A 20,719-nucleotide genomic window follows, 5' to 3' on the forward strand; every position below is an offset into this window, starting at 1 on the left:
CTCTGAGTTAGAAGACAGCCTAATCTACAAAGAGAGTTCCAGGACAGTCTGAGCTATAGAGAGAGACCCTGTCTCAAAACAGATCAGAATTTTTTAAAAAAAAAAATATTGTTTTTATTCCGGGATTTGATAATAGGTTATAATTTGAGAATAAAATCCAAGTGAACACCCTTAAGTGAGTGTAACAGATGATGTTTGCTAGAACCCATTGCCTGAGATATGTTTGTGTCTCAGTCACTGTTCTATTGCTGTGAAGAGACACCGTGACCACGGTAACTTATAAAAGAATGTGTTCCATTGGGAGTTTACTTATAGTTTTATAAGTTTAGTCCACAATCATCATGGTGATCAGTGGTGGCAGGCAGACAGGCAGGCAGGCAGGCAGGTAGGCATGGCACTGGAGCAGCAGCTGAGGGCTTACATCTGGTCTGTCAGATAGAGACAAAGAGACTGGGCCTGGCATGGGCCTTTTAAACCTTAAACCCCATCCGCAGTGACACCCATCCTCCAACAAGGCCACACCTCCTCCAACAAGGCCACACCTCCTCCAACAAGGCCACACCTCCAAATCCTTTTTAAACAATTTTATTAACTGCATATCAAGCATTTATCTACAAGCCTATAAAGGCCATTCTCATCCAAACCACCACACCGAGCATGTGTAGGGCACACACAAAAGTTCACATTTCACCAAGCCTGTCCTATAAGCTAACAAAGAACCTTCTGGAGTTTAGCTTTCCCTTTTTTTCTTTTTTCTTTTTTAAAGAAACAATCTTTCTTACAGGTTTTATGTATTAAACTCCCTGGAAATCCAAAATACCACCAAGCACTCCATCATGGAACCGTGGCGCCACAGGATGGTAAGGTTTTTTTGATCCCTTCTTTGGTTTATGGGTTTGCTTACTTGTTTTCATTCTTCCAAAGACAGTGGGAGATACAGCGCTGAAAGGAGCAGACTCTGCCCTCCCCACTCACCTGCTGGTTGTGTTTGGTTTCTTGCCATTTTCTTAGTATACCATCTCCAGTGATGCCTTTTGGCAAACTTTATCCAATAACCAGAGAAATTGAAGATGTGTCAGGAAAAGATGAGTCAGTTTCTACCCTAAGGATCTTAACTCTGCCTGTGAAGATATTAGCAGATACTCATGACCCTGAGAAGCTAGGACAAGCTGTTGTAGAAATTTTAGAGGAATTCTGAGATTTTGAGTTCCATGAGTAAGCATAAACGTACCTTTATGTTACCTTTTAAAGGGGGTGGGAGGAAAATGCCTCTCCCAGTCACCACAGGCTTCAATCAAAAAGCCCAGGGCTGGGCGTTGGTCAGTAGTGTGCATAGGACACACACCCCTGACACACGCACTCTCTAGAACTTAATGGTAAGACCCCATTGCTGGAGACAACCACATACTCGAGTCATAGAACATAAAGAAGTTAGTCTGGAAGAACTAAACTTGAAGCTTCATCTCTGCTGAGCAGCTTTCATTGTGCTAGAAGGTTCTGTTTATAGACGGGAGAGAGCAAGCGTTTCAACAACCTTACTCAGTTGTGAACTCTTCAACTGACGGCCGTAGTAACCGCCGGACTGGCACTCTGTGCCCAGGGGCACAAGTGTGGCAAGAATGCTGTGGGAGTTACTGTAGTTCACTTATGGATAGAATGTAAAGCCCACTCCATGGCCTGTGACCTTGCCTGCTGTCTTGTTTTATTTTATTTTGGTTTGGTTTGATTTTTATCATTTTGTTTTGAGACAAGGTCTCACTATGTAGCCTTGGCTGTCCCGAACCTCATTCTATAGATAGGCTTAACCTAGAATTCATAATGGTCCAACATGCCTCTTCCTTTCCAGGACTAGGATTAAAGGTTTGTTTCACCTTTCCCAACAGCGGTGGGTTTAGCAAAGAAAAAAGGAGCACATTAAACTGGGGGCTGAGGGCTGCATCGTGGATGGGATGGGGGACAACCAGAGAGAGGGAATGGTGGTTGAGTTTGATCCAGAAACAATACATACACTTATGAAATGCTCAATAAATTCCATTACTGCATTTTACTTTATTTTGTTTAAAATATTTATGTGTGTATGTGTTCACCTGAGTGTCTATACATGCACCACATGTATGAAGGAGCCCGTGGAGACCAAGAGAGTCATCGGATTCCCTGGAACTGAGGCTATAGACCACGTGAGCTTCATGAGTGCGCTAGGAACCAAACCCGGGTCCTCTGCAGAAGCAACCAGTATTTTTAACCCTGAGCCATCTCTCCAGCCCTGGTGGATTCCTAGATTTTAAAGGTTTAAGGCGATACCCTTCATGTTTATGGTTTACTGTGGTTTTTTTTTTTTTTTTTTTTTTGGTCTTAACAGAAATAACAGTTCATTATAGACATGGCCTCCCCTTGGTAACCCTCACTCTGCCATCCAGAAGAGAGCGCTGCCAGTTCGTAGTCAAGCCGATGTTGTCAGCAGGCTCATTCCTGCAGGACTTACAGAATGAAGATAAAGGCATCAAGACGGCAGCCATCATCACGGCAGGTGTGTGTCCGTGCATCTTAGCGCTCTGCCTCGGCCTGCTTTCTCCTCGCTTCCTCGCTTTCTTAGAAAGCATTTCATTATATAATAAATTGTATAATTCGTTATAGTATATATTATATATATTACATAATCAATGTCTACCCTTTTCAGAGTCCTTTTATCTTACATACCAGTGCTGTTAAAATAATAGGTCAAAGCCAACACAGTGGTACATGCTTTTTTTGGCAGGGGGTGGGGGGGGGGAGTTTGGTTTTGGTTTTTTGAGACAGGGTTTCTCTGTGTAGCCCTGGCTGTCCTGGAACTCACTCTGTAGACCAGGCTGTCCTCGAACTCAGAAATCCACCTGCCTCTGCCTCCCAAGTGCTGGGATTAAAGGCGTGCACCACCAGTGCCCGGCTGTGGTACATGCTTATAATCCTAGAACCTGGAAAGCTGAGACAGGAAAATTGAGAGTTCAAAACTAGTCTGGGCTATGTAGCAAGACAGTATATCAACATAAAATGAAGCAAACAAAAAGAACATCCCAACTCTATTAAATCAAAGAAAATGAAGTAAGTTTAGTGTTAATTTCAGTTATTTATTTTATAAACAGCCAGAGTCATTGTCCTATAAGAAAATTTTAGTATAATGGCATTAGTTTGAAATTTTCAGCAAAAGTTGAATAATTGGGAATAAGGTGTATTTTATACAATTAAAGTAGCCAGTAGAAAATGCATACATAATGAATTAATCTTTGTTATGAGCAATTACAGTCAGGGATTGTTTCCATAGTATTAGTCCTTAGGAAAATATATATTTTAATATCAGGAGAGGGAGCTAATCATTTATGTATTTAAGTATATGATATGAACTTTAGTTTTAGGCCAACTGCCCCTAAAAGTGAAGAAGGAATTATTTATATCAGTTCAATATTTAAAGGTCACTGGTACATAAACATCAATTAATTATCATTGTTCTTTTTATGCATTAAAAGTTCCATGGAAGCTTATTTAAAAGTTAATGATTACTGTTGTTGTTTTGAAAAGGAAATAAACACAGACTGGGGAAATGACTCAGCAATGAAAACCAGGTCCCAACTAGCAGCCATCAGGTCCCTGTAACTCCATCTCCAGGGCATCTATCGCCTTCTCTTGGCCACCACAGGCATTGCACTCATGGGCACAAACCCACTCATGAACACATATACAGATAATTAAAAATAAAAAGGCTGAACAAGCCAGAAAAATAAACAGTTTTTTAACCGAATTAAATTAAGGACAAATTAGGTAATAGATACAGATGTTGTAAACATAGCGATTAAAGAATTTATTCATCCAACAAATACTTGTTGAGCACCTAGCATCTATCAGGCCTTGTAGATGCTAGAGAGGAGCATAGAGCCACGGAGCTAAAACTCCTGCTCCTAAGAGAATTCACAGTTATAGGAGAAAAATAGGCAAGATAAAGCAATAATTATGCAGGATGTTAATTAGTGTAAACCAAGATGGAGAAAATAGAGTGAGGGACATGGGACTGTGAGGGCTGAGTCTGCGGGTCAGAGCTGAGTAAAAATCTAGACAAGAGGAGAACCTGGAGGAGATGGAGGGACCTGGAGGAGATGGGGGGACCTGGAGGAGATGAGGGGACCTGGAGGAGATGGGGGGGACCTGGAGGAGATGGGGGGACCTGGAGGAGATGGGGGGACCTGGAGGAGATGGGGGGACCTGGAGGAGATGAGGGGACCTGGAGGAGATGGGGGGACCTGGAGGAGATGAGAGGACCTGGAAGAGATGGGGGGACCTGGAGGAGATGGGGGGACCTGGAGGAGATGAGAGGACCTGGAGGAGATGAGAGGACCTGGAGGAGATGAGAGGACCTGGAGGAGATGAGGGACACCTGGAGGAGATGAGGGGACCTGGAGGAGATGAGGGGACCTGGAGGAGATGGGGGGACCTGGAGGAGATGAGAGGACCTGGTGGAGATGGGGGGACCTGGAGGAGATGGGGGAGCCTGGAGGAGATGGGGGGATCTGGAGGAGATGAGAGGACCTGGAGGAGATGAGAGGACCTGGAGGAGATGAGAGGACCTGGAAGAGATGAGAGGACCTGGAGGAGATGGGGGGACCTGGAGGAGATGGGGGGACCTGGAGGAGATGAGGGGACCTGGAGGAGATGAGGGGACCTGGAGGAGATGGGGGGACCTGGAGGAGATGAGAGGACCTGGAGGAGATGGGGGAACCTGGAGGAGATGGAGGATCTGGAGGAGATGGGGGGACCTGGAGGAGATGAGAGGACCTGGAGGAGATGGGGGGACCTGGAGGAGATGAGGGACACCTGGAGGAGTTTAAGGACACCTGGAGGAGATGGGGCACCTGGAGGAGTTGAGGGACACTTGGAGATGGGCGGTGGGGGGACCTGGAGGATATGGGGCACCTGGAGGAGTTGAGGGACACTTGGAGGAGATGAGAGGACCTGGAGGAGATGGGGGGACCTGGAGGAGATGAGGGGACCTGGAGGAGATGGGGGAACCTGGAGGAGATGGGGGACCTGGAGATGAGAGGACCTGGAGGAGATGAGGGGACCTGGAGGAGATGAGGGGACCTGGAGGAGATGGGGGGACCTGGAGGAGATGGGGGGACCTGGAGGAGATGAGGGGACCTGGAGGAGATGAGGGGACCTGGAGGAGATGAGAGGACCTGGAGGAGATGAGGGGACCTGGAGGAGATGAGAGGACCTGGAGAAAATGGGGGGACCTGGAGGAGATGGGGGGACCTGTAGGAGATGGGGGGACCTGGAGGAGATGAGGGGACCTGGAGGAGATGGGGGGACCTGGAGGAGATGAGGGGACCTGGAGGAGATGAGGGGACCTGGAGGAGATGAGAGGACCTGGAGAAAGTGGGGGGACCTGGAGGAGATGGGGGGACCTGGAGGAGATGAGGGGACCTGGAGGAGATGGGGGGACCTAGAGGAGATGAGGGGACCTGGAGGAGATGAGGGGACCTGGAGGAGATGAGAGGACCTGGAGAAAATGGGGGGACCTGGAGGAGATGGGGGGACCTGGAGGAGATGAGGGGACCTGGAGGAGATGGGGGGACCTGGAGGAGATGAGGGGACCTGGAGGAGATGGGGGAACCTGGAGGAGATGAGAGGACCTGGAGGAGATGAGAGAACCTGGAGGAGATGGGGGACCTGGAGATGAGAGGACCTGGAGGAGATGAGAGGACCTGAAGGAGATGGGGGGACCTGGAGGAGATAAGGGGACCTGGAGGAGATGGGGGGACCTGGAGGAGATGAGACGACCTGGAGGAGATGGGAGGACCTGGAGGAGATGAGGGACACCTGGAGGACTTTAAGGACACCTGGAGGAGATGGGGCACCTGGAGGAGTTGAGGGACACTTGGAGATGGGCGGTGGGGGGACCTGGAGGATATGGGGCACCTGGAGGAGTTGAGGGACACTTGGAGGAGATGAGAGGACCTGGAGGAGTTGAGGGACACTTGGAGGAGATGAGAGGACCTGGAGGAGATGGGGGGACCTGGAGGAGATGAGGGGACCTGGAGGAGATGGGGGGACCTGGAGGAGATGGGGGACCTGGAGATGAGAGGACCTGGAGGAGATGAGGGGACCTGGAGGAGATGGGGGGACCTGGAGGAGATGGGGGGACCTGGAGGAGATGAGGGGACCTGGAGGAGATGAGAGGACCTGGAGGAGATGAGAGGACCTGGAGGAGATGAGAGGACCTGGAGGAGATGGGGGGACCTGGAGGAGATGGGGGGACCTGGAGGAGATGGGGGGACCTGGAGGAGATGAGGGGACCTGGAGGAGATGGGGGGACCTGGAGGAGATGAGAGGACCTGGAGGAGATGAGAGGACCTGGAGGAGATGAGAGGACCTGGAGAAAATGGGGGGACATGGAGGAGATGGGGGGACCTGGAGGAGATGAGGGGACCTGGAGGAGATGGGGGGACCTGGAGGAGATGAGAGGACCTGGAGGAGATGAGAGAATCTGGAGGAGCTGGGGGACCTGGAGATGAGAGGACCTGGAGGAGATGAGAGGACCTGGAGGAGATGAGAGGACCTGGAGGAGATGAGAGGACCTGGAGGAGATGGGGGACCTGGAGATGAGAGAACCTGGAGGAAATGAGAGGATCTGGAGGAGATGAGAGAACCTGGAGGAGATGGGGGACCTGGAGATGAGAGGACCTGGAGGAGATGAGGGGACCTGGAGGAGATGTGGGGACCTGAAGGAGATGAGAGGACCTGGAGGCGATGAGAGAACCTGGAGAAGATGGGGGACCTGGAGGAGATGAGAGGACCTGGAGGAGATGAGAGGACCTGGAGGAAATGAGGGTCCTGGAGGAGATGGGGGGACCTGGAGGAGATGAGAGGACCTGGAGGAGATGGGGGGACCTGGAGGAGATGGGGGACCTGGAGGAGATGGGGGACCTGGAGGAGATGGGGGGACCTGGAGGAGATGAGGGACACCTGGAGGAGTTGAGGGACACTTGGAGATGGGCGGTGGTGGGACCTGGAGGAGATGGAGCACCTGGAGGAGTTGAGGGACACTTGGAGGAGATGAGAGGACCTGGAGGAGTTGAGGGACACTTGGAGGAGATGAGAGGACCTGGAGGAGATGGGGGGACCTGGAAGAGATGGGGGGACCTGGAAGAGATGGGGGGACCTGGAGGAGATGAGGGACACCTGGAGGAGTTGAGGGACACCTGGAGGAAATGGAGCACCTGGAGGAGTTGAGGGACACTTGGAGGAGATGAGAGGACCTGGAGGAGTTGAGGGACACTTGGAGGAGATGAGAGGACCTGGAAGAGATGGGGGGACCTGGAGGAGTTGAGGGACACTTGGAGGAGATGAGAGGACCTGGAGGAGATGGGGGGACCTGGAGGAGTTGAGGGACACTTGGAGATGGACAGTGGGGGGACCTGGAGGATATGGGGCACCTGGAGGAATTGAGTGACACTTGGAGATGGACAGTGGGGGGACCTGGAGGAGATGGGGCACCTGGAGGAGTTGAGGGACACTTGGAGGAGATGAGAGGACCTGGAGGAGTTGAGGGACACTTGGAGGAGATCAGAGGACGTGGAAGAGATGGGGGGACCTGGAGGAGTTGAGGGACACTTGGAAGAGATGAGAGGACCTGGAGGATATGGGGGGACCTGGAGGAATTGAGGGACACTTGGAGGAGATGGGGCACCTGGAGAAATTGAGTGACACTTGGAGGTGGGCGGTGGGGGGACCTGGGGGAGATGAAAGGTCTTGCAGTTCCCAGCAACTCCAAATGCAGAGGCCTTGTGTTGGGTGTAGACTCCCAAAGGAGGCAGCAAGGGCTAGAGGAGGAGGGATTCTCAGAGGTGAGGGGAGCAGGTTGAAAAAGGGTAATAGGTTATCGTAAGGACATGGAGGTGAGCTTTCTTTCTTCCTGTGGCCACAGTGGGTTTCTAAGTAACTTGGACGCAGGAGCCATGGGGAATCCAGGGCTTTCCTGCCTGTCCTGGGAGTTGCAACAGACAGGTGCACACACAGAGCTCAGATGGGGTCAAAATGGGCAGTGGGTGCCTTCACATAAATATCTAGGAAATGAGTGAAGAAATGTGGAAAGGCCGATGGGCAAAAATGGCTGATGTTTCCTCAAATAACTTTAATAACTTTGAAAACACAGCACAAGGAAGATAGAACCTCAGTTATTTTTCTCTAAGGAAATGGGACTCTAAGTTGAGTTGAAAACACTTTATTGAAGCTTTTAGTTGAAGTCATCTTAAATGTATTTTTTAATGATGCTTGGGAAGTCAGATTTTTAAAAAAATTACTGTGTTACTGGTTGGTTGTTTGTTGTTTTAAAGAAAATAGGTCAAGGGTGGAATCTACCTGTGTTTAGTTTGCACTTGAAAAGTGTGATCTGAACCTGTCATAGATCTGCCTCTGTGATTTTTTTTTTAACCAATTCCTGGGAACATGGTCTCACTCATGTACAGGAGACCAAACAGCCAGATTCCAGCAGCAGACCCAGCTGCAGAATCGACTTACTGCCTCCTGGGAGCCGTGGAGCCTGCCAGGAAGCAGCCAGCCAGGCTCTTCTTTATGAGAACAGCCTTCTCCGGGCACACTGGCCGCAGCTGACACAGCTCTGGCTGAATCCATGAGCAGACACACCTGGGCAGGAGGAAACACGCTTCCAGAACTTTCCTAAAGTAGATTCACATAATCATGTGTGGGCTGTTCTGGAGAACAGAGAACTCCCTGCCAGCACTAGTTTCCCACACACTGCCCAGTGAGTTTGCTTTCCTAACATCATACCTGGCCTATGTTAAAGACTTGTGGGTTTTGGTTTTTAAACAGGCTGTGTAAGACACAGTACAAAGCACCTTGAAGTTAAAACTTTCCAGGAGATTTCCTTCTCCCCTGATGATCCCCACACACCTGAACCATTCCTAAGTGCTAAACTGAAATGTGGGGGGCTGGAAGATATATATGTGTGTACATATATGTATATGTGATATATATCATATATAAAACATATATTTATATTTATTATATTACAATATATTAATATTATATATACATATACTTATACATATACATATCAAACAATATAATTGTGAGCTTGAAAAAGCACCAGGTCTTGGGACAAGTCTCTATAAATCCCAGCCGCAAAGCTAGACAGCAACTGGGAAATGCCTGCTGGGCGTAGAGCTAATAGCATTGTCACGAAGAGAAGTGGGAAAGTGTAACTTTGAACCTTCATCGGCTGTGGAGGAAGAGGTACCGTGGAAAGGGGTCAGCAGTGAGCCAAATGGAGTCAAGTCAAGGGTGAGTGAGCATTCAAGAATATGAGTGTCTTGTGCGTCTTATTACTGGTGGGTCAGGGGTGAGGAGGTCTGAGGTACAGAGCTCTACCCTGTGTTTCTAGAACCTTACTCTTCAGAGATGAGACAAGGCTAGGGACTTCCCAAGAGTTACACCTTATGGCCTGTAGACAACATCTGGGCAATGTGGTACAAAGGTTTAGTCCTTGAAGTGATTTAACAAGGAGTACTTTGTCATATCTGGATGCAAGAGAGACGTTCAGTCACGATGTCTGCAGTTGAAGCTATTTTTCTTTTAATGATAAAGCCAAGTTTGATGGTTATTGATTCTATTTTTAGATACTATATGCTTTATGTCCCTAAAGTTTTTGTTTTGAAACAATTTCTTGTTGTTGTTTTATTTAAACCCCCTTTGTATCCTGGCCAGGCCCTATTTCAGTCTTACCTACTGCTGTTGACTGACTTTATTTCTATCCCCTTGAATAGCTCTTGTCATTCAACCTTCTGTCTCTGAGACATTTGAAATTCCTGTTACATTCTCTTCTCAGTCTCTGTTCATTTTCATAAATCACATAAATGCAATTTAATTTTTAGATGTGGTCATTTCTATTTTTTCTCTCTGCCACTCAATCTCCTTGTAGTTTTGTCTCCTTTTCCGTGCTAAAGAGGAGCTATGAGCCAGTGTGGTGGTTGACACGTTGGCGTGCTATTGAGATAGCTAAGCTTTGTTTTGTTTAAGTCAAGGTCTCATTGTGTGGCCTTTGGATGGCCTAGTACTCACTATATGGACCAGGCTTGCCTGGAGTTCACAGATCTGTCTGCTTCTGCCTCCTGACTGCTGGGATTAACTGTGTGTACCACCCTGCCCAGTTTGTGCTGCTACGTTTTGAACTAACACCAATAATAATAAGTCACCTCCAATAATTAAAAACAAGGAATTAAAAATGTCACTGCCTGCATGTCTGTCTATCTCTATCTATCTATCTATCTATCTATCTATCTATCTATCTATCTATCTGTCTGGATCTATCTATCTATCTAACCCTAACCCTAACCCTATAGATAGATAGATAGATAGATAGATAGATAGATAGATAGATAGATAGATAGATAGATAGATCCAGAGAGAGAGAGAGAGAGAGAGAGAGAGAGAGAGAGAGAGAGAGGTGGATGTCATGGCCTTGGCTGTAAGCAACAGTAATAAACTTTAGCTAATCAGAAGAGTGTGTTACTATGCTCTCCGATTGGAAGTGGCAGAAATCCAGGCTCAGATATAGACAGCATCAGGCAGAGGCAAAAGCAGACTGGGTCAGCCCAGGTCTGCCTACTGGGCTCTGCTGCTAGCACCTTGTTCCAAAGCCTGTGTCAGGGTATGAGAGTGTATTATAAGGTGACTCAAGGCTAAAGAGGAGCGGCGAGATGGCTCAGCAGTTAAGAGCACTGACTGCTCTTCCAGAGGTCTTGAGTTCAATTTCCAGCAACTACATGGTGGCTCACAACCATCTGTAATGGGACCTGATGTCCTCTTCTGGTGTGTCTGAAGACAGTGACAGTGTCCTCATATACAGTAAATAAATAAAACTCTAAAATAAAAAAAAAGACTTAAGAAAAATAAAGACAGAGTCAATACTGCAAAAATACGATTTATTGGTGCGCGTGTGTACACACTAACATTATGGCAGCATACCATGGGGATCATCCTTCCATGTGGCGCATCACCTGAGAAGCAGGAGAATCGGGAGTTCAAGGTCACCTTCTGCTACATTGTGAGTTTGAGGCTAGATCAGGTTGTATGAAATCCTGTGTTGTTTATAGTTGTTGTTGTTGTTGCTGTTTTGGGGGGATGTTTGTTTGTTTGTCAATTTGACATACGAATGAGAAACTCTCAATTGAAGAACTGCCTTACTCAAATTGGCCTGTGGGCATTTGAATGAGAAAGCCCCCTCCCCCAAGTTCATACATTTGAATGACTGAGCCCTAGCTAATGGAACCCTTTGGGAAGGATTAGGAGGTGTGGGCTTGTGTGTCTTTGGAGGTGGGTTTTTGAGGTTTCAAAAGTCCATCCTAAGCCCAATGTCTCTCTGCTGGGAACCTGTAGATCAGATGTGAAATCTCAGCTATTGCTCCAGAGCCCTGCCTGCTTGCCAGGTACCCCCACTCCCTGTCACAATGGTCGTGGATTCACCCCCTGAAACTGTAAACAAGGCCCCCAATTCAATGCTTCCTGTTAAAAGTTTTCCTTGATCACAGCATCTCCTCACAGCAATAGAACAGTAACTAAGAAAGTCTATCTGTGAATGTCTTCTCCATTAATGATTGGTATGGAAGGGTCCAGCCCACTGTAGAGGGTGCTGTCCCAGCCACATGGGTCTGGATTGTACCAGGAAGTAAAGGGAAGAAGTCATAGAGAACAGAGGGCAGTGGTCCTCCGACTCCGTGATCTCTGCTTCCATTCCTGGCTTGAGGTCACACCTCAGCTTCCCTCAGTGATGGACTTTAACCTACATGCCAAATAAACTCTTTCCTCCAAAAGTTGGTTTTGGTCCGGTGGTTTTTCACAGCAACCAAAACATAACTAGGCCATGCCCTATCTCAAAGAAGAAGGAAAAGAAAAGAAAAGAAAAAAAGAAAAGAGAAAAGGAGAAAAAATTCATAACAAGGCCAAAGGAAAGGACTTGCACAGTAGTGCCCCTAAGTGATTTCATGGTTTCACATAAACCAGAGTAGGCCTGGTTTATCTCAGGCAAATCTCAAGGATGCCAGACACATTCCTGGCTCTGACCACTGCGGGGCTCAGGCCCCAACAGTCCACCTTGCAGGCTGGGGATTGTTTTTTCTGCTTGATGTATATTGTACAGCAACACAGGGAGGCAGAGCAGGCCTGCTAAGGGCCATCCCGCAGCCTGCAGGTCAAGATAGTGTAAGGTCAACCTAGATCCTGCTGCCTCGCCGGCCTAGCCATGCTGTGGAATCCCCACCTCCCTGAATCTCTTTAGACCATTTTAACCACAGACAATGGTCTGGATTCCAGTCCATGTGGCACAGTGGGAGAGAAATGCCTGCCTGGTCCCTGTGGCCCAGGGAGGCAAAGAAGCGATGGGAGAAGATTCCCTTAGTAAGAAAGGACAGGGCGCTACCTGACAGGTGCAGAGTCTCAGCGTTTACCTGTCGGGACGAGGCACCCACTGCTTCCCAGCACACTTAGTTCTGTGTGGTTTCTTTCAGATGGCAGTGAGATTCCAGCTTCAACGCTGATGGACACTTTGCTAATGAAAGATTTTAAGCTCGTCATTAACAAACTACCCTATGACATACGGTGTCACAAGAGAGGTAAGCAAAGGCTCTCAGCTTAACCCTTGCTTTACTAGGAAGTGTTTACAGAGGGCAAAGCAACCTTGTTGAGAACAGAGTTTTCTGAGGTGTTACAGAATGGCCGTTTTCCTTCTGCCAGAGCAGTGGGGAGATTTCCCTGATTCTTATCATTAAAACTGGGTAGTGTGTGGTAGCATGACACCCCCATTCTTGAGCTTCCTGGCATTTTAAAATCTCAAACACAGGTAAGTTGTAATTCTCGGCCTCTCTGCTCCACACTGAGGACTGCAGTTTGCCGTGACCACGTTTCTCCCATCTAAGTACTAACCACGGCAGACCCTGCTTAGCTTCCGAGATCGACCACACTGACCACGGTCAAGGCAGTGTGGCCCCAGCTCAGCTCCTGCGGCTCTCAGGAGAGTTGCTGGCTGGCTGTTTGTTTCCCTTTTTCGTTGCTGTAAAGGAATGAGGACTTCCAGGCTCATTTATACACCAGTTATGAAACTAGAAGTCTTAACTCTTTCACGGTTTCCTTTTCATTTCAAACTCTAGGTTGAACAATCCTAATCTGAAATTGGGCTTCCAAAACGTTTGGAATGATGGTATGACACAAGTGGAAAATTCCCCCGTTTATAAGACTCCTTGTGATGGGTGGTGTCCCCCCCTCCCCATGCCCAACAACCATCACGATGTTATCTGAAAGTTCGGTCTTAATTCTGCTAGTCCTGAACAGGGTCAGGCTTCCCTTTTAGTGTCTTCTTCAGGGTTAGTTTTCACTCTAGGAGACTTCGTTCCCCTTCCTGTTGGATCTCCCTTGTTCTCTCTTCTTTCTTCCTTTGTCTCCTTCCCTTTCTCTGAACTGTATCCCTGGTTCTATCTCCGCTTTATAGAAAACCTCCTGTCCCTTACTGAAAGTGTTCACCAGGCCTAAAAGCTTTCCTTCTTTCCTGTTTGCAGTCTGGATTTCCTTCCCCTGTCAGGAACTCACACACACTATTGACTGTGTGGGAATGGAGCCCATTCTCATCTGATTTTAGGGGAAATGTTTTGCATTGTTTTTCTTCAGTATAATGTTAGCTATCTGTTGCATATGACTTTTACTATGTTTGGGCACGAACCCTCTATTCCTAGTTTGTTCAAGGCTTTCATCATGAAGAGATGTTGGATTTTTCTAAGTCCTTTCTCTGTAGCTATCTTGATAGTCACATGATTTTTGTCCTTGATTGTACTTATATGCTTTATTATGCTAATTGATTTCTGTGTTGTATCTTCTTGCATATCTGAAATAAAATCAGCTGCCTGATCACTGATGCAGGACCTTCTTAATGAGTTGTTGAATTTGGCTTCCAACTATTTTATTGATAACTTAGCATTTAGATTATCTAATTAGATTAGATAATCTAATTAGTGGGACCAACCCACTGTGGGACCAACCCACTGTTGTTTTAGCCTATCTCGTGATTCCCACCTTAGTCCTTACTGCTTCACATCTACTACTTTTGGGTTTATCTTGCCTCTGTTTTTCTAAGACCCATGGATAAATTACAAGACATATATGACCTGCCAATATTGAAACAAGAAAATATCAATAACCTAAAAAGCAGGTCTATAAGAAGCAATAAGATTGAGTTGTTTATGTAGATCTAATTTTTTAATGTAGTACTCAGTTACGATCTCCCCTGGCAGCTGTCTGTCCATGGTTCTGGGAAGCAGTAGTTTCATTTCATTTGGTTTTAGAACATTTCCATTTCCTCCCTGATTTGTCCCAGTGACCACTTACTATTCAAACATCTCTGGTTCAGTCTCCAGGGTTGTATAGTGTGTGGTTCTTACTTCCGATTTCTAGTGTTAGTCTACTATAATCATATGATCTGGTAAGCTACAAGGAATTCTTTCTTTTTACTTTTTGTATTTGTTAACTCTCTTTAGAATAAATGGTCTATTTTAGAGAAAACTCCATGGGCTGGCAAAAAAAAAAAAGTGTACCCTATAGGTTTTGAATAAAATATTCTATGGTAGAGTTTAACTGAATTGTCTACTGATTTTTTTAATCTGGATGTATTATATATAAAATTCAAAGACAGTCACATATCCATAAATACCACTCACACACACGCACACACACACACATACACACGCACACAAAATGTGTGTGTGGGGTTGTAAAAATATGTTTCTATAATTTTTTGAAGCAGGTTCTCATTTTGTAGCCAAGACTGGAGCTATGAGCTATGTGACCTGGCCTGGCCTTGAAGTCCTGGTGACCCTCCCCTGTTACTGTTGTATCTGGACTGATCTGTCCCTTGCTGTCCAATGGAGTTGATAAATCTGGGTGCATCAATATTTCATATATATATATATGTGTGTGTGTATGTGTGTGTATATATGTGTGTGTGTGTAATAATTTTATCTCGATAGATTGGCCCCCTTATTACCATGTAATGATTTCCTCTGTTCTTCCTAACTTTGGTTTGGACCATGCTTCCTCCTGTCTCTCACTGCTCAGTCAGATCCTGTAGCTCATGTCCTAGCCTATACTGCTATATCGGATCCCATAGCTCAGGGGCTCTTTTGTGCCCGTTCATTTTCACCTCATGTACATCATTGCCATTGAAGTTTCTTGACACGGCAAACAGGTACTGCTTTTAACCCATTCAACCAGTCTCCATACGGAGACCATACACACACCCAGATGTGCCGTTCTTAAAGCAACAGTAACGTCACATTACAAAAGGATGCAGGAACATCTAACCCCCAAAAGTTGAATTTTAAACCCACTCTCTGGTAACTTACTACTACAGATTGACTTTGTATGAGACTGGTGATCAATTAAATCCCAGTGGACTAAGGAACAGCGGGCCCAGAGCAGAGCTCAGCCAGTCAGGCGCAGGGACTCGGATTTCATTGCCTGGACTTATCTAGAGGAAAAGCACGTAGTCAGTGCCTACTATGTCTCCCTTACCTTTTCTCAGAACAGCCTAGTGAAGAGCGCACGACTCAGCTGGAAAATGTGAAGTCCTTGGTTCACAGACTGTTTACAGTCCTGCATTTAGAAGAGTTCCAGAAGAGACGAGAGCGCCATCTGATGGCGAAGATCGACTTGCTGAAGGAACAGCTGCGGCCCCTGGAGCAGGTGGGAGGGCTTCCCTGCCTGGCCTGTGGAAGCGATGCCTTTTGTTAATGTGTGAGTGCCTGTCACAGGAACATTGGGGTGTTTTGTGTATGCTTATTTTCTCCTTCAGCCTGAAAATGGGCTGTGAGGCTCGACCTGTGCTCCGTTTTGAGATGAGCGCACTAGGCGACTGAGGTGTACAGCTAGCACGCAGCAGGTGATCTGTCCCCGAGCTGGGGTCTTCTGTTTCCTCAGCATCCGCCAGGAGTCTCTGGACAGCAAACTGTTTGATGGGACACTGTAGAACCGTGGGTGGCAAGTTAGTAACCTACGGTCCTTTTATCCATACTACGGACCCCACACACCCTTTTATTATTTATTTATTTATTTGTTTGTTTGTTTGTTTGTTTGTTGGATAGGGGTGTGGTAGTCTGTTTTAAGGAGGGAAACTTGCATTCTTTAAGCTGTAATTGAACTTGTAATTTCTTAAAAAATGGGCTAGAGGCAAAGAGGAGGGAGGATGGGGTGGGGGATTCACGGAGGGAGGACCAGGAAGGGGGACATTTGTAATGTAAATAAATAAAATAATTACTAAAAATGGATAGCTAATCTTTGTGTTTGAATAAAATTTTTAGAAAGGTAGTTATTATCTCCAAGGACATTGGACGAATGGTAGAGAAGTACTTCTTTTGGCTTTGTTTTTCTGGATTATTTACCCACATTTTGCTTTTCAAGAAATGATACTCTGGGTACGGTGGTGTCTGCCTTCACCCAGCACTTGGGAGGCAGAGGAAGGCAGATCTCTCAGCAATTAAAAACAATGAATTCATGAAATTTTTAGACAAATGGTTGGATCTGGAAAATATCCTAAGTGAGGTAACCCAATCACAAAGGAATACACATGGAATGCAATCTCTGATAAGTGAATATTAATTTGTCCAGAAGCTCTGAATACCCAAGGCACAATTAGCATAAGAAATGACTCCCATGAAGAAGTAAGGAGAGAGTCCTGATCCTGGAAAGGCCTGATCTAGCATTGTAGGGGAGTACCACGACAGAGAAAAAGGAGAGAGGTGATTAGAGAATGGGTGGAGAGAAGGTTTATGGGACATATGGGGAGAGGGGAACTGGGAAAGGGGAAATCATTTGGAATATAAACAAAGAATATAGAAAATAAAAATATATAATAAAAAAAGAAAGAAAAAAAGGAAGACAGATCTCTTATAAATTCAAAACCAGCCTGGTCTGCATAGCAAGTCCAGGGAAGTCAGTTCCATCTACAAGACGACCCTGCTTCAATTCACAGAACAGAATGCATCTCTGGAGGACCGTACGGGCATAAAGTGCCTGAGAGATAAGTCACAGAGTAGCCTTGGAGGGACAAAGAAAACAGGCCTGTGATTGAACATGGGTTTCAGAACCAGCTTGTCAGATTTTAATTGTAAACCTTCTACAGAGTTCAAGGGGTTTTCCTTTTTGTTTTTTGAGACGGGGTCTCTCTGTGGTCCTGGCTATCCTGGAACTCTATGTTTACCAGGCTGCCCTCAGACTCACAGAGATTCTCCTGCCTCCGACTCCTGAGTCCTGGAATTAGAGGCGCGTGACACTACTCCTGGCTAGTTTGTTTTCGATGAGAAGCTACTACCTTTATAACTTAAAGATATTAATGAACTGATCTGGAAATAAGCCGTTGGTATATACTTCATAAATGTCATTTTTCTACATACATGACCTCGTCAAAGCAATGCAAACTGTTCATCTGTTCCATTGTTTCTTCTTGCTTTTGTTTTCTCCTTTAGCTGGCAAACCTGTAAACTGAATGGCTTTCCCTTCCTCCAGGTCAAAGCTGGAATAGAAGCTCGATCGGAAGCCAAAACCAGCGGCCTCCTGTGGGCAGGCTTAGCTCTGCTCTCTGTGCAGGGTGGAGCACTGGCCTGGCTGACGTGGTGGGTGTACTCCTGGGATATCATGGAACCAGTTACGTTCTTCCTTACGTTTGCAAATTCCATGGTCTTTTTTGCATATTTCATCATAACTCGGCAGGTGAGTAGGTAGGAAACCGGTAAGTCAGAACGGCTGTCTAAAACAGTAGTTCTCTACAACCTGTGGGTCATGACCCCAAAAGACCCTTTCACGGGGGTTCACCAAAGATAACTGGAAATATCAGAGATTTACATCATGACTCATAACAGTAGCAAAATTACAGCTATGAAGTAGCAATAAAAATAACTTTATGGTTGGGGTGAGCATAACACAAGTACTGTATTAAAGGGTTGTGGCATCAGGAAGGTTGAGCACCTACTGGTCTAAAGATTCCTCATCAAGGCACGCAGTGTCTTGGTTAGAGTTCTTATTACTGGGATGAAACATGATGACCAAAAGCACCTTGGGGAGGAAAGGGTTTATTTGGCTTACCTACCCTAAACCCCAGTCCTCTGAGGGAAGCCAGGGCAGGAACTCAAACTGGCAGGAGCCTGGAGGCAGAGGCTGGGCAGAGGCCACAGCAGAATGCTGGTTACTGGTTTTCTCAGTAGTCAGGACCACCAGCCCAGGGGTGGTGCTGCCCACAGTTGAGCCTGACCCTCCCATATCACTAGTTAAGAAACTACCCTGCAGGGCCGGAGAGATGGCTCAGTGGTTAAGAGCACTGACTACTCTTCCAGAGGTCCTGAGTTCAATTCCCAGCAACCAGATGGTGGTTCACAAAACATCTGTAATAGGGTCCGATGCCCTCTTCTGGTGTGTCTGAAGAGAGCAATGGTGGTGTATTCATATACATAAAATAATAATAAAAAAAATCTTTAAAAAAAGAAACTACCCTGTAGGCTTGCTGATAGCCCCATCTAGTTCTCAGTGGAGGTTCCTTTCTCTCAGATGACTGTAGTTTGTGTCAACTTGACATAAAACTAGCTTTTCACAAGTTTTGGATAGAGTCTTGACAGCATCAAAAAATTTTAACTCCTACAGATGAAGGGGTATAAACACATGAATTCCTCCACGGGGATAAATGTTGAGCCACATTCCCCACTCCCTCAATCAATGATATCGAACTTGTGCTACAAAATTTAGTTATTCCCAGTAACTTGTTTTGAGTCAAGGTTGCCAAATCTTTCCACTTTTCTTCCTCAAAATGAACATTTTCTCACCCCAGTTTGACCACCTGTAAGAGGCGCTCTCAATTCCCATAATGCCCTGCCTCTGTGGGCTGTCTGCTCGGACGGCCACTGCAGGTGCCTGTGCCCCGTCTCCTCCCCGCGTTGTCCTGGCGTTGCTGAGTTAGTAGCCTCATTTAACCAACGCTCCGCCGTCTCCTCTCTCCTTCAGAACTACACGTATTCTTCCCTCCGGAGCAGGCAGCTTCTTCAATTCTTCCACAAGAAATCGCAGCAGCAGTGTTTTGACGTGGAACAATACAACAAGCTAAAGGAAGACCTTGCCGAGGTATCTTACTGCAAGTACACCTCCGAGCTGGTTTTGTTTGGGAGACAGGGAAATGCATGCACGGCTGAGATATTTCACGTATTGTTTAGCAAAACGTTGGGAGAGATTTTTTTGTTGTTGTTAAGAATATGAATTTGGAGGGGGGAGGTAGTTCCTTTTCAGAGTACCAGGAAATGAAGCCATAAACTCATCTCTTAAAATAGGATTCATAAAGCTGGGTAGTGGTTTATACCTTTGATACATCCCAGCACCAGGCAGGCAGGTACATCTTTGTGAGTTCAAGGCCAACCTGTCTACATATTGAGTTTCAGGTCAACCAGAGGTATACAATGAGACCTGTCTCAAAAGAAACAACCGAACAAACAAAAACATCAAAAGATTCCAAACAAGGCGTTGACCTCAGTAATTTCAATGTTTTCTTGTCCAAAGGAGATGCTGAATTTGTACAATTCCCCTCAAACCTCAGTGCTGAGACTTCTTATCTTCTCTGACCTCAAGCTTTTTCCCCCCTCACGGCAGGCTACAGAATCCCTGGAAAACGTGCGCCGCTCCCTCCACTTGCAAATTCAAGGAGAGGAAGTCAGAGAGAAGAATTAGCCGCACGCTTTGACGTCAGCCGGCTCTGTGCAGGTTTTATAGCTCACCGAATGGATGTTTTTAAGGTCGTGTTCATTTCTGCTTGGCGTTTTCAGATACAGTTTGGTCAATAAATTTGTGGGAAACGGAAGTATTCATTGACAATCCTGCTCCGGCTGGTTTGTAGATCTGTGTGTAGTGATGTTTCCAATGGCCCGTGTGTCCCAGGAAAGCTGCTGTCACCTCAACTCCTCCCCAGCTGCCTCTGTGTCGGGGTAAAATGGTCAGCGTTTGGCACTCATTCACTTTGGTTCCTGTTAACGTGAACTTTGTTTCTTGAGATGGGGTCTCACACTGTGGCTCGAGCTTATACTTCAAGCAATCCCCCTGCCTCAGTTTCCTGGGAGTATGATCCATAATGCCCAGTTCCTTTTTGTTTTTTACTGTGCAACACTTGTACAACCGTGACACTGTATCAAAGGTACAAATGCCCCCCTGGCCACACTGGTGCCTCCTTGGCAGCTGCTGGAGCAAGGTATCTATCCGAGGTATTGCTTTTATACCAGCGACTTACGTGCTTCTGTCCTCAAAGCCCCGATCTAACCCTTATCCAGCTGGTTATTAACAAAATATTATAATACAAGAATGTGTATGCTAATAAGGATTGAACCTCAAAAGTGAAATTAATTATACTGTTAATTCAATAGTCTGCTAAAAAAAAGTCAAGATCTTCAGTTTTAAGTTACTGCAGCACATCCCATTTTGGTAGATGTTTTGCCTATAGTGGTCAGCATTCACTGCATGCTGGACTACAGGGGCTAGGCCTTTGTCAGGCAGGCATCACTGCATGTGTGCCTACAGGGGCTGTGTGTACCCACAGTGGCTAAGTATTACTATACATGTGCCTATATGTGATTGCATGTCACTACATACCATATTTCACCCTCGGAGTGCC

At 46.3% G+C, this 20,719-nt stretch overlaps 1 protein-coding gene across 1 annotated transcript in view; it reads left to right on the plus strand.

The window, feature by feature from the left end:
* The window catches only part of Mcub (mitochondrial calcium uniporter dominant negative subunit beta), a 69,534-nt gene extending 49,605 nt beyond the window's left edge, over nucleotides 1-19,929 (plus strand). Inside the window, exons 2-8 of the mRNA XM_052179257.1 lie at nucleotides 785-860; nucleotides 2,360-2,527; nucleotides 12,549-12,653; nucleotides 15,608-15,768; nucleotides 17,587-17,790; nucleotides 19,072-19,188; nucleotides 19,708-19,929. Of these exons, the coding sequence (XP_052035217.1) occupies nucleotides 785-860; nucleotides 2,360-2,527; nucleotides 12,549-12,653; nucleotides 15,608-15,768; nucleotides 17,587-17,790; nucleotides 19,072-19,188; nucleotides 19,708-19,785 (909 nt within the window). The 3' untranslated portion in view covers nucleotides 19,786-19,929. The remainder of the gene's footprint in view (nucleotides 1-784; nucleotides 861-2,359; nucleotides 2,528-12,548; nucleotides 12,654-15,607; nucleotides 15,769-17,586; nucleotides 17,791-19,071; nucleotides 19,189-19,707) is intronic.
* The last annotated feature ends 790 nt before the right edge of the window (nucleotides 19,930-20,719 follow it).

Source organism: Apodemus sylvaticus, chromosome 4, assembly GCF_947179515.1.
Source record: "Apodemus sylvaticus chromosome 4, mApoSyl1.1, whole genome shotgun sequence".
NCBI lineage: Eukaryota > Metazoa > Chordata > Mammalia > Rodentia > Muridae > Apodemus > Apodemus sylvaticus.